Source organism: Anguilla rostrata, chromosome 1 (assembly GCF_018555375.3).
Source record: "Anguilla rostrata isolate EN2019 chromosome 1, ASM1855537v3, whole genome shotgun sequence".
NCBI lineage: Eukaryota > Metazoa > Chordata > Actinopteri > Anguilliformes > Anguillidae > Anguilla > Anguilla rostrata.
In genome coordinates, this window is record NC_057933.1 from 85,019,167 (window position 1) to 85,035,941 (window position 16,775).

At 47.3% G+C, this 16,775-nt stretch overlaps 2 protein-coding genes and 1 non-coding gene across 5 annotated transcripts; 1 reads left to right on the forward strand and 2 right to left on the reverse strand.

Moving 5' to 3' along the window:
- Window positions 1–1,498: 1,498 nt before the first annotated feature.
- Window positions 1,499–6,837, reverse strand: LOC135238505 (zinc finger protein 316-like). Of its 3 annotated transcripts, none has more exons than XM_064306479.1 (4): window positions 6,764–6,837; window positions 6,272–6,403; window positions 5,642–5,735; window positions 1,499–5,373 (listed from the first exon to the last, which is right to left on the reverse strand). In XM_064306479.1, the coding sequence occupies exons 2-4, from the start codon at window positions 6,398–6,400 to the stop codon at window positions 4,373–4,375; spliced, it is 1,224 nt and encodes a 407-aa protein (XP_064162549.1). In that variant the 5' UTR covers window positions 6,401–6,403; window positions 6,764–6,837; the 3' UTR covers window positions 1,499–4,372. The 3 variants fall into 3 exon arrangements, with proteins under 3 accessions (XP_064162549.1, XP_064162541.1, XP_064162533.1); XM_064306471.1 differs by having other exon boundaries at window positions 6,694–6,796; XM_064306463.1 differs by lacking the exon at window positions 6,764–6,837 and having other exon boundaries at window positions 6,272–6,757.
- A 1,613-nt stretch (window positions 6,838–8,450) lies between these two features.
- On the reverse strand, window positions 8,451–15,418 carry LOC135249186 (zinc finger protein 658B-like). Its single transcript, XM_064324591.1, has 7 exons — window positions 15,030–15,418; window positions 14,401–14,503; window positions 13,552–14,302; window positions 11,776–11,783; window positions 11,205–11,536; window positions 9,599–9,701; window positions 8,451–9,500 (listed from the first exon to the last, which is right to left on the reverse strand). The coding sequence occupies exons 1-7, from the start codon at window positions 15,222–15,224 to the stop codon at window positions 8,467–8,469; spliced, it is 2,526 nt and encodes an 841-aa protein (XP_064180661.1). The 5' UTR covers window positions 15,225–15,418; the 3' UTR covers window positions 8,451–8,466.
- trnaa-cgc (transfer RNA alanine (anticodon CGC)) lies at window positions 12,449–12,520 on the forward strand. The gene has a single exon. It is a non-coding gene; the product is annotated as a tRNA-Ala (tRNA).
- Window positions 15,419–16,775: the final 1,357 nt, after the last annotated feature.

The window sequence follows — 16,775 nt, forward strand, 5'->3', positions numbered from 1 at the left end:
GTGATTCTGCGTACACTTATGGACACACATCTTATTAGCTGCATCCCGTGCCTGCGCTAATGTACGATTTGTTGTCCATTTAGTAAATCACAGCATGTTTTCAGAGGAGAACCTTAAATTTTGTCTTAACATGTATTTGATTTTGACCATTATTTGTATGCTGTTACGCTAGTGCCTGCCGTAGCCTTTGAGCAACCCAAAACAGGATTTCATTTGGGATTTTGTGAAACTGGATCTGAATTTTGACAGATTTTGACATGGCAAAGAGAGCAGCTCAGAAAACACAATAAATTAATGCGGAGTGGATTTCTGAATGTATTTGTTCCGTCAATCTGCCAGTTTCAGAACCACAATACCAACACTGATCTCGATGTGGCTTTTGGAAGGGGAGCGATAATTAAGTGGTGTCATAATGGGGTGTCAGGTAAATTCAGGTAAAACTCCAGAAAATACTTATGAGAATATACAATTTTGCAGGTGCTAGTAAAACATATACCACACTGTGCAAATACATAATTCATAGACTGAAAGGGCATTCTGCAGCTGCTAGAGTACTAACAAGAACTACTGGTACTTACAAGAGAAACTCGCTTCTCTTTTGGTTTCCGTTTAAGTGTGGAATTGACTATAATTTCTACTCCCACTATTTAAGGTTCTAAAAGGTTTGGTTCCAGAATATCGTAGTTACCTATTCTCTGTTCTCTTCCAGGACTGTTTCACTCACAAGACACAGGCTATTTTAAAATTTCCAAGCATATCTGAAATTACAACGGGAGGCAGAGCCTTCTCTCACAGAGCTCCTGTCTTATGGAATAATCTCCCTTTGCATGTTCGGGCCTCAAACAAACTCTGGCTTTGGATGTAGGCTCAAAACTTACGTCTTTATTCAATCCCTTATTTAAAGATGTCTGGGTGGGGGGGGTAACCATTCGACTATGGTCAGCCTACTAATGTTTGTCTACTTTCCGTGGATCACTGACGTGTTTCCTTACCAGGGAAGCAGGCTCACCGAGAGCGATGATGTCAGGGAATGATACTGGTGCATACATTTGCCTTCTCTGCTCTCGAGTCCTGTATGGTTTATTTGGCCGAAATGCTGTACCTTTGCTGCTCTTTAGGGAACAGCGATCCAAAGTAATTCCTAAAGACATCATAATAAAACAGCAATTACAGCCAGCTTGATCTACAGTGGGTCCTGAAACAGAACAGTGACACAAAATGTTATTACATTTTTGTCCCTGTTCCCCCGCACTGGCTACACCTACGTGCCTATGACTCGTTACCAACCGATTCCATCGCTCCTCTCTCCCCTCTCCCTCTCCCCCTCCCCGGTGTTGCTGCACACTTTAACTGGCCGGCCAGTGGAGGATGGGCTCCCCCTCTATAGCCGAGTTCCTCTCAAGGGATTCTTCATTGGGGACTTTTTTTTCTCACCACCATTTAAGTGTTTTTCTTTCTCTTTTTTTTTTTTTTTTACTCAGTTGTTCTCTTTTTGGGGGGTCTTTTGCCCAATTTTATTTTGTATCCCCACTGTAAAGTGGCTTTGTGACAGTGTCATACCAAAAAGCGTTATACTAATAACATTTAATATAACTATTTTAACAGAAAGGATCATTTACATTTGTACAGAAAAAATGGCACCTGCCCTTTTTAAAGCCTTGTTTGTAATACACAGAGCACAGTGTACTTAGGTAGACATTGAACTGTGAGCCTTGCTTCACATTCATACCTTGCTACAGACTAACCTGATAGTCATGCGTTCATTCTTCTCGATTAGTAACACCAGCTTCCAGTGCTGCTAGGGAAAGGCATAGAATGTGGAATTTTTCAGATTTAATAGAACAAAATGTTTCAGTGTTAAGAATGTGGAGGTGAACATTGTTTGATCTATAGTGATACCTGTGGTGTTGTATAGACGCTTTCATCGGACGCACGCGCGTTGCCAAGGTTATGCGCTTGGCCATAAGTTAACTTCTGCTCTGTGTTTGTTTATATTGGGTTTGTGTTTAATATGACACCGATTACAAACGGAGTGAAAGTTAAACTGATGAGCAGACTGATGTTGGGCTCAGGTTGTTGTGCTGTGGGGTGCAACCTGATCTCAGGAACAAACTACATTTCGAAAATTTGTAAAAATACATAATTTAACTTTGTAATCCCACTAGGGAATTGTGAAACTAATTGCTTGAATCCCTGCGATTATTATAGCTGGTGCTTGCCCGTTGTTACCTCATATTTTTGAGAAATAACTGGACATCATTACCTATTAAATGTAAGTCCAGTAAAAATACACATAATAAACTGTATTTAAAAAATCGCCTTCACACATTTAGTAATACTAATACAGCCTTATTTACTATATCAACTTAAGACAAGCAACACGCTCGTAATTATCTCATCGTGACCCATTAAAGCCAATGGCCCAGACGTTGCTTCATTATTTCAAACTGCTTTCCTAACAGCTAATTTGCATACTTCGACTTGGGTTACAACCGTGAATATGTACGGATTCCTAGACGTGCTGATAGAGACCACCCTTTCTCATATTAACCTCAAATACGCACGACAGGATACTAGCAAATTTATGTCAAGTTCCATTCATTTATATGTGGTGGTCGATACACGTCCCCTTAGCAATCAAAAGCTACACTGGACCACCTCTGACTTATTTGCCGGCACAGAAAAAAAATCGCGAAAGTACTGAAAAAATAACCACAGGAGGATAACAAGGACATTTTTTCCGACATTACTAGGTACAGGTTGTTACCGATATTTCGCATATTTCATATATAGTTGCAAATCAGTTTACGCTTTCCTGTCTGTCGAACGAAGGTGGTCGAATAGGTTCTCTCACTCTAGCACCGACTTCGTTTCAGGTAACAAACTCATGATAAGCGATAGCTAATAGCTAGCTGACCAGTAATACGCCTGCAGTGGTTATGAATTAGCTAACTAAATTGATTGTAGGTAGCTAGCTAGCTAAACGTAGCTAACATTGTATAAATTATATTAGGTCAATGTTAGATCAATGCTAGTAGTTAATACGCTTTAGCTACGTTTTGAACTAACGTTATGATACCTGTTTCCAATGACTTCAGTGTTACATTTCCTGGTCATTTTTTGTTGTGGTAACCTAGCAAGATGACCCAAACTATTAAGAGCCACGATGTTTTTCCAGCAATGCATGCTATACAAATAAATAACCTACAGTAATTGCATTGGCTACACATGCTGCCCACTAGCCCCAGTTTGTGTCTCTAATCATCATTTTTAAGCAATATCATAGAAAGAGTGCACTTTTTACACAGGAATGTGCATGAAACCCAGAACAGTTATGGATTATGCAAGGAATGTATGATGCTCAGCAAGGTGCAATACTGTCAACAGTTATCTGTCACTTGTTTTTCTGGTAGTGTATCGTTATCACATTTGAGTTTGGCCAAGTAACGGTTCTTTTCTTCGACTGGTAACCTCAAATAATACTGGCTAGACACATATTTAACTAGCTAGCTAACGTAATTTACTTGTTATTTATTTTGCTTGTTATCAGAAATAGTCTAGAGGGACTCTGTTGTTATTGATTGTTTGCGGAAGTCTGCCAGAAGTTACGTTAGGGCCAGAACAACGCACATGCGCAGTAACGTTTGTTTATGTTGTTACCGTTGAAACTTTGAGTAACACCAGGAACATCACCACATTCTGTGATCATCAATACCTGATGCATACAGTTATAACAACTACACTTTCCACAAGTAGAGAATGTCCAGCAATTTTTCAAAACCACAGAAACACTGCAGTTGTGCCCATTACTGAGCTTTAGTTCTTTTCACAGAGGACTCGTGACTCGTTTGAGTCAAAATAGCAAAAACATTACATCATTATTTATTGCCAGGAGCTGGTACAGACAGGGGGGCAGCAGAGAGGGGTACAGACATGGGGCAGCAGAGAGGGTTACAGACAGGTGGCAGGAGAGAGGGGTACAGACAGGGGGCAGTAGAAAGGGGTACAGACAGGGGGCAGCAGAGATGGGTACAGACAGGGGGCAGCAGAGAGGGGTACAGACAGGGGGCAGCAGAGAGGGGTACAGACAGGGGCAGTCAAGAGGGGGCAGCAGAGAGGGGTACAGACAGGGGGCAGTAGAGAGGGTTACAGACAGGGAGCAGTAGAGAGGGGGCAGCAGAGAGGGGTACAGACAGGGGGCAGCAGAGAGGGGTACAGACAGGGTGCAGCAGAGAGGGGTGCAGTTACAGAAGGGTTCACGGTGCAGAATGTGTCATGGGAAACTGCCCCACCCCTGGACACGGGGGATTGGTGCACGGCTGGAGAATCGGCCGCTCATCAGACCCCGCCCCCTGCTCCGCTCTGCGCAGCGTCACACAACATGCGACAGCTGGTGGCTTTCAAACAGGTACTTCTGATCAAAGCTTTCCTGGCAGTCCGCGAACGAGCAGACGAACTTGCGCACGCGCGTGTGCACCCTCTGGTGGGCCTTCAGGTTGTCGAGCCGGTGGAAGCTCTTCCCGCACTGGGTGCAGCCGTAGGGCCGCTCCCCGGTGTGGCTCCTCTGGTGGCTGATCAGGTTGCTCAGCTGCTTGTAGTCCTTGCCGCAGTACCTGCAGCAGTACGGCCGCTCCCCGGTGTGCGTCCTCTGGTGCGAGCTCAGGTGGTGCTTGCGGAAGAAGCCCTTGCCGCAGGTGGCGCAGCTGAACTGGCGGACCCTCTTGTGGTTCCGCTGGTGGGCGGTGAGGTGCAGCTGGTCGGGGAAGCTCTTGGGGCACAGGGCGCAGCGGAAGGGCCGGCGCTGCTCGTGGGTCTGCAGGTGTCTCTTCAGCGACACGCTCCAGGAGAACGCCTTCCCGCAGCAGGGGCAGAGGAACGGGGCCGGCGCGTCGAGCGAGCCGTCCGCCACCGCGGCCTCGTCCGCCGCGGCGTTCTGCCGCTTTCCCCCGGAGTCCTGCAGACTCAGGCACTCCACCCGCACCGAGCAGGCCCTCAGGGGCCCCGGGATGCGCCCGCCGCGACTGGCACTGCCCACCGCCTCCGTCTGCGCCACCCTGCCGTCCGTCTCCTCCCTGTACCGCCCCCGGTGGGAGGAGCCTATCCCCGGCCCCGCCTCCTCTGCCCACACGGGCTGCATGCTGAGTTCCTCTTTAAAGGGCTCCGCCCCCGGCGCCTCCCCCTCAGCCTGACCGGGCACGCCCCCCTCGCCAGCGTAGCGGAAATCCGCGTAGGCGTCCTCGCCGTCCCCCTGCATCAGCTCAGGCTCCGCCCACACAAACGGCTCTGGGGCCGCCCCCGGGCCAGGCCGCACCTCAGCAGCCACGCCCCCATTCAGGCCCGAGTCCCAGTCAGAACCAACACTCCTCTCTGCTTCTGTGGAAAATAAGCAATTCCCCTTAGATTTGTACAAAGCACTTCTAATAGAATGCATGCCATTTTTCAAAGTAAGGTGCGTGCAAAAAGTGTTTTTGAGTAGGTAAATAGGATAGTCTGATCTGCACATTTTACACCGATGACATCTTCCAAACCTGTAGCATTTGCCAAAACCCAAACACACAGACAAAAAAATTAACATCAGCTCTTGCGTCCAAGGTAACCTAAGTTGTATTTGTGTCATTTCTTTGTAGAGTTCCCAAATTACCTAAAATATCCCCCCTCCAATCACTCCCCAGGCAGTTCTCCTGCTCCTCCAACCTTTCCTTCTTAATGACCGATTCAGAGAGGAGTTCACCACTCTGAGAGAGAGAGAGGGAGGGGGAGAGAGAGATTAAAACAGGAAATGCGTAACTAGATATAAGAGAATCAAACTTTATAGGCAAAGTATGTTTTCTGCATGCAAGATATACGACTTGGTCAATCAGTTGCACTCTGAGCAAAATTCAAGACAAAGACGAGACAAACTGGGACCCAAAAATGCTTCGCTAGATGTAGCCTACTGTGTTAAAACTAAGATATTCGCAGGAAAAAACGCTTTTAATTCGTATATAGCCTGTTGCTGTGGTTTTGTTTCCTTTCATTTCTAAGCCTACAATTAGAAAGATTCGCGTAGTGATTGAAAACGGTAATGAGGTAAAGTACCCGGGTGACCGTGCCTAAAACAAATACAAATGCACGCCTGTCAACCAACCGGAATTCAGAATTTATTCAAGCCACGATATAAGTAGCGTGTATATGCACAAATTTACACATTAACCCAGTTACGCGAGGCAAACGAAATGTAATCAGTGTTTATCATAAACTCGTATTAAGAACGAACTTAAATATCTCCCACCTGTTCTACAATAACACACTGTCGGAAGTCCTCCTCCTCCGCGGGTAAACAGTACCTCGTCGCAAATGCATCCTTAAACTCCTGTCCTTTCTTTCCGTACTCACGCGCAGTCTTCAGCTCTCTCTCCATCTCCTGTAATTTCATTTTCAGCGTTTCGTTCTCTTTCTGACTATGAAATATTTCCAAACGCAGAACAGCGGAACCATCTTCAATAAGTTTGCCGATCTCTGCCACAGCATCTTTTGTCAACGCATCCAAAATAGAATGTAACTGTTTCTGAACATTAATACCATAATAAGCCATTTTAGCTTTTAAACGCCACACCGCTGTTCGTTAGTTACAAACCTAATTAACAACAACCTAGTGTAATTTTACACATGTCAAAACATTTAAACAATTATTCCTAACTGAAATAAACGTACGTTTTTAACAGTTAACGGCAAATGACTACTGAATGTTACAGGACTCCCCAAGTTGCTTGGGAAAAATTACCCTGAAACTTCCGGAGACGTCACTAAGAAAATGTAATCACTTCCGGGTAACTATGGGAGTACGGTGCTCTAAATTTAAATCCTCAAACCAAGACAATCCGTATGAGCCAAAAAACGCATGTGTCTGGTATGAGCGGCAGAATAAATGCTACAGACTATGAATGCTTAATTTTAATAAGATCACTTCACATCCATGTAATGCTAATAAATCCAAGCCGATGTAAAATTCTAAATCAAGAGCCGTGTGAGTGAGTGGGTGAGTGAGTGAATGTGTGTGTGTATGACTGTGTTTGAGGGTGTGTGTATAAGTGTGTCTGCGGGTGCATGAGTGTATCTGCAGGTGTGTGTGTGTATGTGTTTGCAGGTGTGTGTATGAGTGTGTCTGCGGGTGTATGAGTGTATGTGTGTGCAGAGATCTGAAATGCAAGCTGGGGGGCTGGAGAATGACAAGGAAATGTGATTGACAATATTGGAAGTCACAGAAAAGTTTTAATAATGTAAATAATCATAAAACATATAAGAAAAGAAATAATATTAAGTGTTGAACAAACAAAGGGTCAATACTCTAAATAACAGAGCTTACATAAGTGAGATTAATATTTTTATTTCATAATTCACAAAACAAAGGCATTCTACTGAGAATCGCCCTATGGATGCATGATTTTATTCAGTTTAACAATCAGACACATACTTAATCCCCCTGCACATACACTCACACATACTCACACACACAAACTCACACGCATGCACACACACACACACAATGCACAGTGTCCAACATTTTTCACTTTTGAAATGAGTGCAACACCAAAGAAAATATAAGCCTACATCTATTTCCAAAACAAAATGTACAGGTGATAGTCTGTAAACATTACATATCATCCCAGCCGAGCAGCTCTAACTCCTGCATCATCATCAAACACTGTCATGACATGGGAAAACCTAGTACTCGAGAGAGGGGTCAGGATGGGGGTTTGGGGAGCCCCCACTGCTGGCAGTGCAACAAGGGGAGGGGGGGGTGTAGCCCAGTGACACCAAGTACCATGAGCCCCCAGGCATTTTCCCTGCCCCCCTAACCCCAAAACTCTGCTCACCCCCCCAGAACCCCTCATGGGCTGCTGCACATCCCACCAGGGTCTATCCCCCGAAGGGTGGAGGGGGGAGATGGTTGCAGCAGCAGCAGCTACCAAGGACAGATTTCCTTCTCTGTGAAGCGTGTTCTGCTAGGCGGGCCGGGCCAGGGGGAAGATCCACTGGCTACAAGATCCGCAGGGCAGGGCGGGGCAGGGTGGCGAAGGGCGGGGCAGGGTCGGGCGGGGCGGGGCAGGGTGGTGCAGGCGGGCGGGGCGGGGCAGGGCCAGGCGGCTACATGACGCTAGTGCTGCGGAGGGCGGGGCAGGGTGGGGTGGGGCGGGCGGGGCAGCGCAGCTACATGACGCTGGTGCTGTGGAGGGCGGGGCAGGGCGGTGCAGGGCAGGGTGGGGCGGGGTGGGGCAGGGTGGGGCGGGGTGGTGCAGGGCAGGGCAGGGTGGGGCGGGGTGGGGCAGGGCGGGCGGGGTGGGGCAGGGCAGCTACATGACGCTGGTGCTGCGGAGGGCGGGGCAGGGTGGGGCGGGGCAGCTACATGACGCTGGTGCTGTGGAGGGCGGGGCAGGGCGGTACAGGACAGGGCGGGGTGGGGTGGGGCAGGGTGGGGCGGGGCAGCTACATGACGCTGGTGCTGCGGAGGGCTGTGGTGCGGTTTCCCCCGCAGTGAGTCCTCATGTGACTGCGCAGAACGCAGGGCTGGGTGAAGCTCTTCCCGCACTGCTCGCAGCCGTACGGCCTCTCCCCCGTGTGGATCCTCTGGTGCACCTTCAGCACGTACTTCCTGTTGAAGCTCTTGCCGCACACGCAGCTGAAGGTCTCGCCGTTGTGGCTGCGCTGGTGGGTCTTCAGCGTGCTCAGCTGCTTGAAGCTCTTCCCGCAGGCGGCGCAGGCGTACGGCCGCTCGCCCGTGTGGATCTTCTCGTGCTCCTTCAGGTTGTACTTGCGGCTGAAGTCCTTGCCGCAGGTGGCGCAGCTGAAGGGCTTCTCCCCGGAGTGGCACTTCTGGTGCTGCCGCAGGTGGTGCTGGCAGGCGAAGGTCATGTCGCACTGCGCACACTTGAGCAGCTTCTCGCCGGTGTGGTAGCGCTGGTGTATGCGCAGGTAGTACCGGCGGGCGAAGGTCTTCCCACACTGCGCGCAGGACAGAGACGTCTGCTCCGTGTGCGTCAGCTCGTGCACTCTGAGGTCACGCGGACGGGCGAACCGCTTCTCGCAGTACTTACAGCGGTGCGGCTTCACCCCCGCGCCGGCCTGCTCGTGGGCCATCCCAAACCCCGCCCTCTCAGAGAACACAATCCTTAACCCCGCCTCCTCGGAATGCACAACCCCGGGCCCCGCCTCCTCGGAATGCACAATGCCTGGCCCCGCCTCCTCCCCCCACACTGGCAGCACCACAGTCTCCAGTTTAATGGCCGCAGTGGAGGGGGGCAGGCTGTGCTGGACCCCCCCCTCGGCAGCGGGACAGCGCCGTGGCTGTGGGGGCGGAGTCAGGCTCTCCGGGTCCTTCGCTGTCGTGTCAGAGCAGTGCGAGTCTTCAGCGTCTCCGCCCCAGTCATCATCTTCACTGAGCTCTCCAGCGCCCTCTGCAGGTGGGGCTTTAGCAGGTGAGCTCACCCAGTGGCTGCAGCCCAAATCCCCGGCCCCGGCTCCTGTAGGGAAGGACAGAACACGCTCTTATAGCCGTTAGCCGCAGCCGCCGGAGGCTACGTACTTCAGCGCTGCGGCAGGTCTGGCTCCGCCCACTCACTCTCAGGACGGGAGTCCAGCTGTGTGTGAGCGTCACTGTCTCCCCAGACCTCTTCACAGCTCTCCACCTTTATAAGAGAGGGCCCCCCCTCCACGTCTGCAGGCTGAGACACAGGCCAGAGAGAGTCACTCACAGGGAACCAGAGTCTGTGCTCAAACTACACACTGCAATTTAACCAAGGGTACAAACACTGATACTGTACACTGCACTATGGTATAATCTGGGACACACACACTGATACTGTACACAGAACTATGATTTAATCTGGGACACACACACTGATACTGTACACAGAACTATGGTTTAATCTGGGACATAATCACTGATACTGTACACAGAACTATGGTTTAATCTGGGACATAATCACTGATACTGTACACTACACTATGGTTTAATCTGGGATCTGGGACACACACACTGATACTGTACACAGAACTATGGTTTAATCTGGGACATAATCACTGATACTGTACACAGAACTATGGTTTAATCTGGGACACACACTGATTCTGTACACTACACTATGGTTTAATCTGGGACACACACACTGATACTGTACACTACACTATGGTTTAATCTGGGACACACACACTGATACTGTACACAGAACTATGGTATAATCTGGGACACACACACTGATACTGTACACAGAACTATGGTTTAATCTGGGACACAATCACTGATACTGTACACTACACTATGGTTTAATCTGGGACACACACACTGATACTGTACACAGAACTATGGTTTAATCTGGGACATAATCACTGATACTGTACACAGAACTATGGTTTAATCTGGGACATAATCACTGATACTGTACACAGAACTATGGTTTAATCTGGGACACACACTGATTCTGTACACTACACTATGGTTTAATCTGGGACACACACACTGATACTGTACACAGAACTATGGTTTAATCTGGGACACACACACTGATACTGTACACAGAACTATGGTTTAATCTGGGACATAATCACTGATACTGTACACAAAACTATGGTTTAATCTGGGACACACACTGATTCTGTACACTACAATATGGTTTAATCTGGGACACACACACTGATACTGTACACAGAACTATGGTTTAATTTGAGACACATTCACTGATTCTGTACACAGAACTATGGTTTAATCTGAGACACTGATACTGTACACTGCACTGTCAGCATATTCCTGAACATTCAATACAGATAAAAACCATTATCATTACTATAAATATTATTATTAGTAGTAGTAGCAGTAACAGTAGTAGTGATATGAGTAGCAGTAGTAGTAGTAGCAGCAGTAGTTCCGAATATAATTCAGCATGTCAGAACACTGACAACTTCAATTGTCATTACATCACATAATATGAACTATTAACACTTCATAAATCTAATTTATTTTAAAAGTATAAAAGTAAACACTTTTACAAATACTTCCCTTAACTACTTTAAATACGCACCTCGAAGTTAAAACTTCAGAAAAATATTTTTGAATTCTACAGGTATAGAAGTATTTTCAACAACACAATACACCCAACTTTAACCGATCACCTGGCTTGTTATTTTACTGTTAGATTTAGCTTTCCAAAATTCCTTCACGCGATTTATACCTGACAATAATATCCTGTAAGAATTAAATTCTTATGAAAACTCTCCCAGGCTGTATGAATACGGACCCAGTCCTCGTCAGCCTGAAAGAGGGACTGCGTTCCGCAGACGCTGTCGCCGTTTTCGGCGCCTCCAGCCGACCTCAGCTCGCCCTCTATCAGCTGCAACTTCTTCCTCAGCGCCTGGTTCTCTCGCTGGCTTCGCGAAATCTCCAAAAACAGAACCGCAGAACTATCTTCGAAAAGTTTATTTATCTCCGCTACGGCCGCATTGGTCAGTGCCTCCATAATGGAATTCAACTGTGCTTTGACAGAAACACAGTTTGACATTTTGCCTCATCAACCTCCCGACTCTTTGCGATTCGGTGAAGCTCTGTGCTTCTCTTAAGTGTCTCTGCAGCCTTCTAATAATCAGCTTTTTGTTTCGTTTATTTTTTTTCTCACTCTTATCACTCAAAGGCTGTAAACCCACAGCTGTGATTAAGCCGCAAGCTTTCAACGTCGCATCCGGCCCTCTTCCTCGCTGGCTTTTTTAAAAATCCATAATAAACCAGAATAGGTGCCACAGCGCCACCTTGTGAGCTGGAGCGTATGGCAGAAAACAGCAGTGGAATGACCGTGGACTGAATTGAGGTTTTACAAGGCTGCAAAAACTTTTAATGCCATTTCACACCACTTCGCTTAAGCATACGAGATCAGTATACGGTGCGGTTAGGTTCGTCTGGATCATCTTTTGTATTGAAAATGTCGCCCACATTTGCACTGCTGACTGGAACACTCACACTGTATGACTACATCGGTAAAATTTGGGGTGCAGTATTCTAACTGAAGGACCAAGTAAATAAACAAATATTCATCAAACAGTTTAGCAAGCAGATTACATGTGTAGTTTATATAGTTATCTAGTTTAACAACCAAGTTATTATTTAATCATACTGCACAGTACAAAACACACTCGGTCAGCTACTGTAAGCTCCAAAAACGACAAATGATAAGGTAAACCCGTTATACCATCAAGCCAGCTACAACTCTTCAGTAGAATACGCTAGCTATGTAATGCAGTGAGCCAGCTACAACTCTTCAGTAGAATACGCTAGCTATGTAATGCAGTGAGCCAGCTACAACTCTTCAGTAGAATACGCTAGCTATGTAATGCAGTGAGCCAGCTACAACTCTTCAGTAGAATACGCTAGCTATGTAATGGAGTGAGCCAGCTACAACTCTTCAGTAGAATACGCTACTACGTGGGGGATGTAGCTCAGTGGTAGAGCGCATGCTTCGCATGTATGAGGTCCTGGGTTCAATCCCCAGCATCTCCAACAGCTTTAATTTGCCCCTCCCCCAAGATTTGGATATTATACAGCCTTAAGGCTTTCTGCTTTACCGGGGGAGACATAGCTCAGGTGGTAAGACCGATTGGCTGGCAGTCAGAGGGTTGCCGGTTCAAACCCCGCCCTGGGTGTGTTGAAGTGTCCTTGAGCAAGACACCTAACCCCTAACTGCTCTGGTGAATGAGAGGCATCAATTATAAAGCGCTTTGGATAAAAGTGCTATATAAATGCAGTCCATTTACGCTAGCTATGTAATGCAGTAAGCCAGCTAGTGAACTCGGCTAGCTTGTAGTTTCAGTGTGTTTTTGTGCTAGTAAGATAAATTAGCCAATAGGGCTACAAAGTGAAAGGCACTTTTCAAAATCGGCAGCCTGTTTTTATTGTTGGGAAACCTGTATCCACAATTTTCCTACTGTTAGCTACCTGGAAAATAAGTTAATAAATACACATGTACATTTTTCACTAAACAACCAATTATAATAGGCCTACAATAACATGATCAATGTTTCTTTTGTTTATTTTGCTCAGAAATTCCATGCAGACATTAATTATTGAAAAGACAACATGAACAGTACGTTTAAAAAAAAAAGAACCATCTTTCATGCACACAGAACCCCCTGTAGGGTGAAAAAGAGTCAAAAATGGGGACATTCTCGTGGTTACAAAGCTCATATCACAGTGAAAGAGAATCACTGTGAATGTCATAAATACGTTATAAATATCACTTAGAATGGGAAACGCAAACAAGAGTACACATTCACACCCTCACATTATCATTAACCGCCCTACATATCTGCAGATGGGTTGTTAAAGCGCAGATGCCAAAATGCATGTACATAATCACAATCTCGCAATAAGCTTCAGGTGCAGTTTCTGGGAAGGTGGAGAGGGAAGTTTGCAGAAGTCTTTAATAAGAATCTTACCAGGGTGGGACATCATGGGAAACCCCTTTCTTTGGGGTGTGTTATCTGGCGCAGAAGGTCAGACCGGATAAATATGACCTGGGTGGAGGAGATGGCTAAACGAAACTGGCCGTTCCAAACGCAGTCGTATCAAGTCCCTCGTAGTGTGCTCTCATATGCTTTCTGAGATTGTTCCGTCGAGTGAAACTCCTCCCACACTGCTCGCAGCTGTACGGTCTCTCGCCCGTGTGGATCATCTGGTGCAGCTTCAGGACGTACTTTGTGCTGAAGCTCTTGCCGCACACGCAGCTGAACGGCTGGCCCCGGTGTCTCCGCTGGTGCACTTTCAGCGTGCTCAGCTGCTTGAAGCCCTTCCCGCACACGCCGCACGCGTGCGGCCGGGCGTCCGAGTGGGTCTTCTGGTGCTCCTGCAGGTGGTACTTGCGGCTGAACTCCCTCCCACAGGTGGCGCAGCGGAAGGGCTTCACCCCCGAGTGCGTCAGCAGGTGCTGCTTCAGGTGGTTTCGGCAGACGAAGATCCTCTGGCACTGCGCGCAGGGGAACAGCTTCTCCCTCGTGTGGTGCCGCTGGTGTATTTTGAGGTAATCTCGGCGGGAGAAGTTTTTCCCGCACTGCGCACACGAGAAAGAGCCTGACTCCGCCCCCTCCTCGACAGCGGGACAGCGCCGTGGCTGTGGGGGCGGAGTCAGGCTCTCCGGGTCCTTCGCTGTCGTGTCAGAGCAGTGCGAGTCTTCAGCGTCTCCGCCCCAGTCATCATCTTCACTGAGCTCTCCAGCGCCCTCTGCAGGTGGGGCTTTAGCAGGTGAGCTCACCCAGTGGCTGCAGCCCAAATCCCCGGCCCCGGCTCCTGTAGGGAAGGACAGAACACGCTCTTATAGCCGTTAGCCGCAGCCGCCGGAGGCTACGTACTTCAGCGCTGCGGCAGGTCTGGCTCCGCCCACTCACTCTCAGGACGGGAGTCCAGCTGTGTGTGAGCGTCACTGCCTCCCCAGACCTCTTCACAGCTCTCCACCTTTATAAGAGAGGGCCCCCCCTCCACGTCTGCAGGCTGAGACACAGGCCAGAGAGAGTCACTCACAGGGAACCAGAGTCTGTGCTCAAACTACACACTGCAATTTAACCTAGGGTACAAACACTGATACTGTACACAGAACTATGGTATAATCTGGGACACACACACTGATACTGTACACAGAACTATGGTTTAATCGGAGACACACACACTGATACTGTACACAGAACTATGGTTTAATCTGGGACACAAACACTGATACTGTACACAGAACTATGGTTTAATCTGGGACACAATCACTGATACTGTCCACTGCACTATGGTTTAATCTGGGACATAAACACTGATAGTGTCCACACTCCACAACACTATGTGCTACTACTGTGCGATATTGACACTAAAAGGTAAATTATATTTGCAGTTGTAGGTGATAGGTAGCTACGACGCCTTCTTTGCCTCTGACTTGCTTGCTGCAGTTGTGAAAATTTCCTAAATGTTAGCGTAAGGATGCTGTTCTTGGCCCTGTTCCAAAAACCATCCTTAGCGGTGCCCTGTCTCCTACCTCCGTCTTCAGATCGCTCCGCATCCCCATTAATTTCCTCTTCAGCTCCTGGTTCTCTCTCCGGCTTTCAGATATTTCCAAACGCAAAACGACAATGATGTCACGGAAAAGTTTGCTTATCTCTACAACTGCAGACTTCGCGAGCGCCTCCATGATTGCGTTCAACTGTCCCTCGACAATATCACAGTTAGTCATTTTACCTGATCGTCGAAACAGCCCCCTGAACCTGCTAAAATTATCTTTAACGTTTACAATTTTTGCTGTTTGTCAAATGTTACATACACTGTTTCGATGTACTTGTCTCGGTTCACTTACGCACTTATGCGCGTGCACACTTCCTAAGAGATTGCTGATAACAGACAGCAAAAAATGAATACAATTATATGTCGCTTGTTAGTGACGTAACCCCCGGCCTTTCGTTTCAAAATAAAAGTGTTCGACCTCACCTGCTAGAAAGCTTTCAGGGTCCACATCTCTGTTGTTGACTGAATACTGAACTAAAAACAGATTTTTATCGAATGAATTGCTCATTTACTAAAACGAATGTCTTTCTTTGCATTCTAGTTCATAATAAGCCACATTACATAATTTGCTGTGCCTTCATTCGGTCAGAAATGCAACATTAATCTTTCAGTATAGCTGAATAATGCTGGACTTCAGTGTTTCCCTAGCCTGACCCTCGGGACAGATTGTATATGCTGGGTGTTGTTCCAGCCATAGTAACCAACTGTATTCTACTGACCTGCTAATTAATAAGACACTAATAATTCTTAATTTGACTTTTTACATCTGTTGAAGGATGATTTACCTCTACTCACTACTCACACCTGCACACACAGGTACTACACACAAGTGCACACACAGTTGTTACTCTCACTTGCACACACAGGTACTATATCTGCACACACAGGTACTACTCACACCTGCACACACAGGTATTACTCACACTTGCACACACAGTTGTTACTCTCACTTGCACACACAGGTACTACTCACACCTGCACACACAGGCATTACTCTCACCTGCACACACAGGTATTACCCTCACCTGCACACACAGGTACTACTCACACCTGTACACACAGGTATTACTCACACCTGCACACACAGGTGTTTGCATCTTTCCCATCACATCAGCCCATCTCACTCTCACAGAGGCAAAATAAAGAGTTCAGACTTTCTTAAATTATAAACTTTTTCTTTTACAATCTCAAAAAAATTCTATTCACTTTTCAGGGAGAATGATGCCATCATACTGCAAAACACAAAAAACAACAACAAAAAAACAAATGAGAAAAGTTTGTTAGCTGGGTGTGCTGCAATAAATTAGGGAAAAGCCAAAACTTCCTCCAGACTGCAGTTAACCAGGAGGGTGTTCACTTTAATATCAGTCACTTGCTCATCTGCAACCAGAACCCACCTTCTGCTGGAACCAGTGCATGGCTTCCTCCTTGTGAATCCGGTGTCTGAACCCGACCGACCTGTCTTCCGTCGCTTATCTGCGATGCTGAAGCCAGGTCTGCCCATAACCTGAGGGAGGGAAGAATGGAGGGGCAGAGGGAGGGAAGGAGAGAAAGAGCCGTGTTACTGCACGTGCCTGAAAGTCCTCAGGCTCTTCGAGAGAAGGTTTGAATCTTAAGCAATCTGCCCTGTAGTGAAGTATGATAAACATGTAGAGCTGTAGCAGTTGTCAAAGTGTTGATGTGTTGATGCCCCTTGATGGAGAACAGGCTGATGATAGCGTTA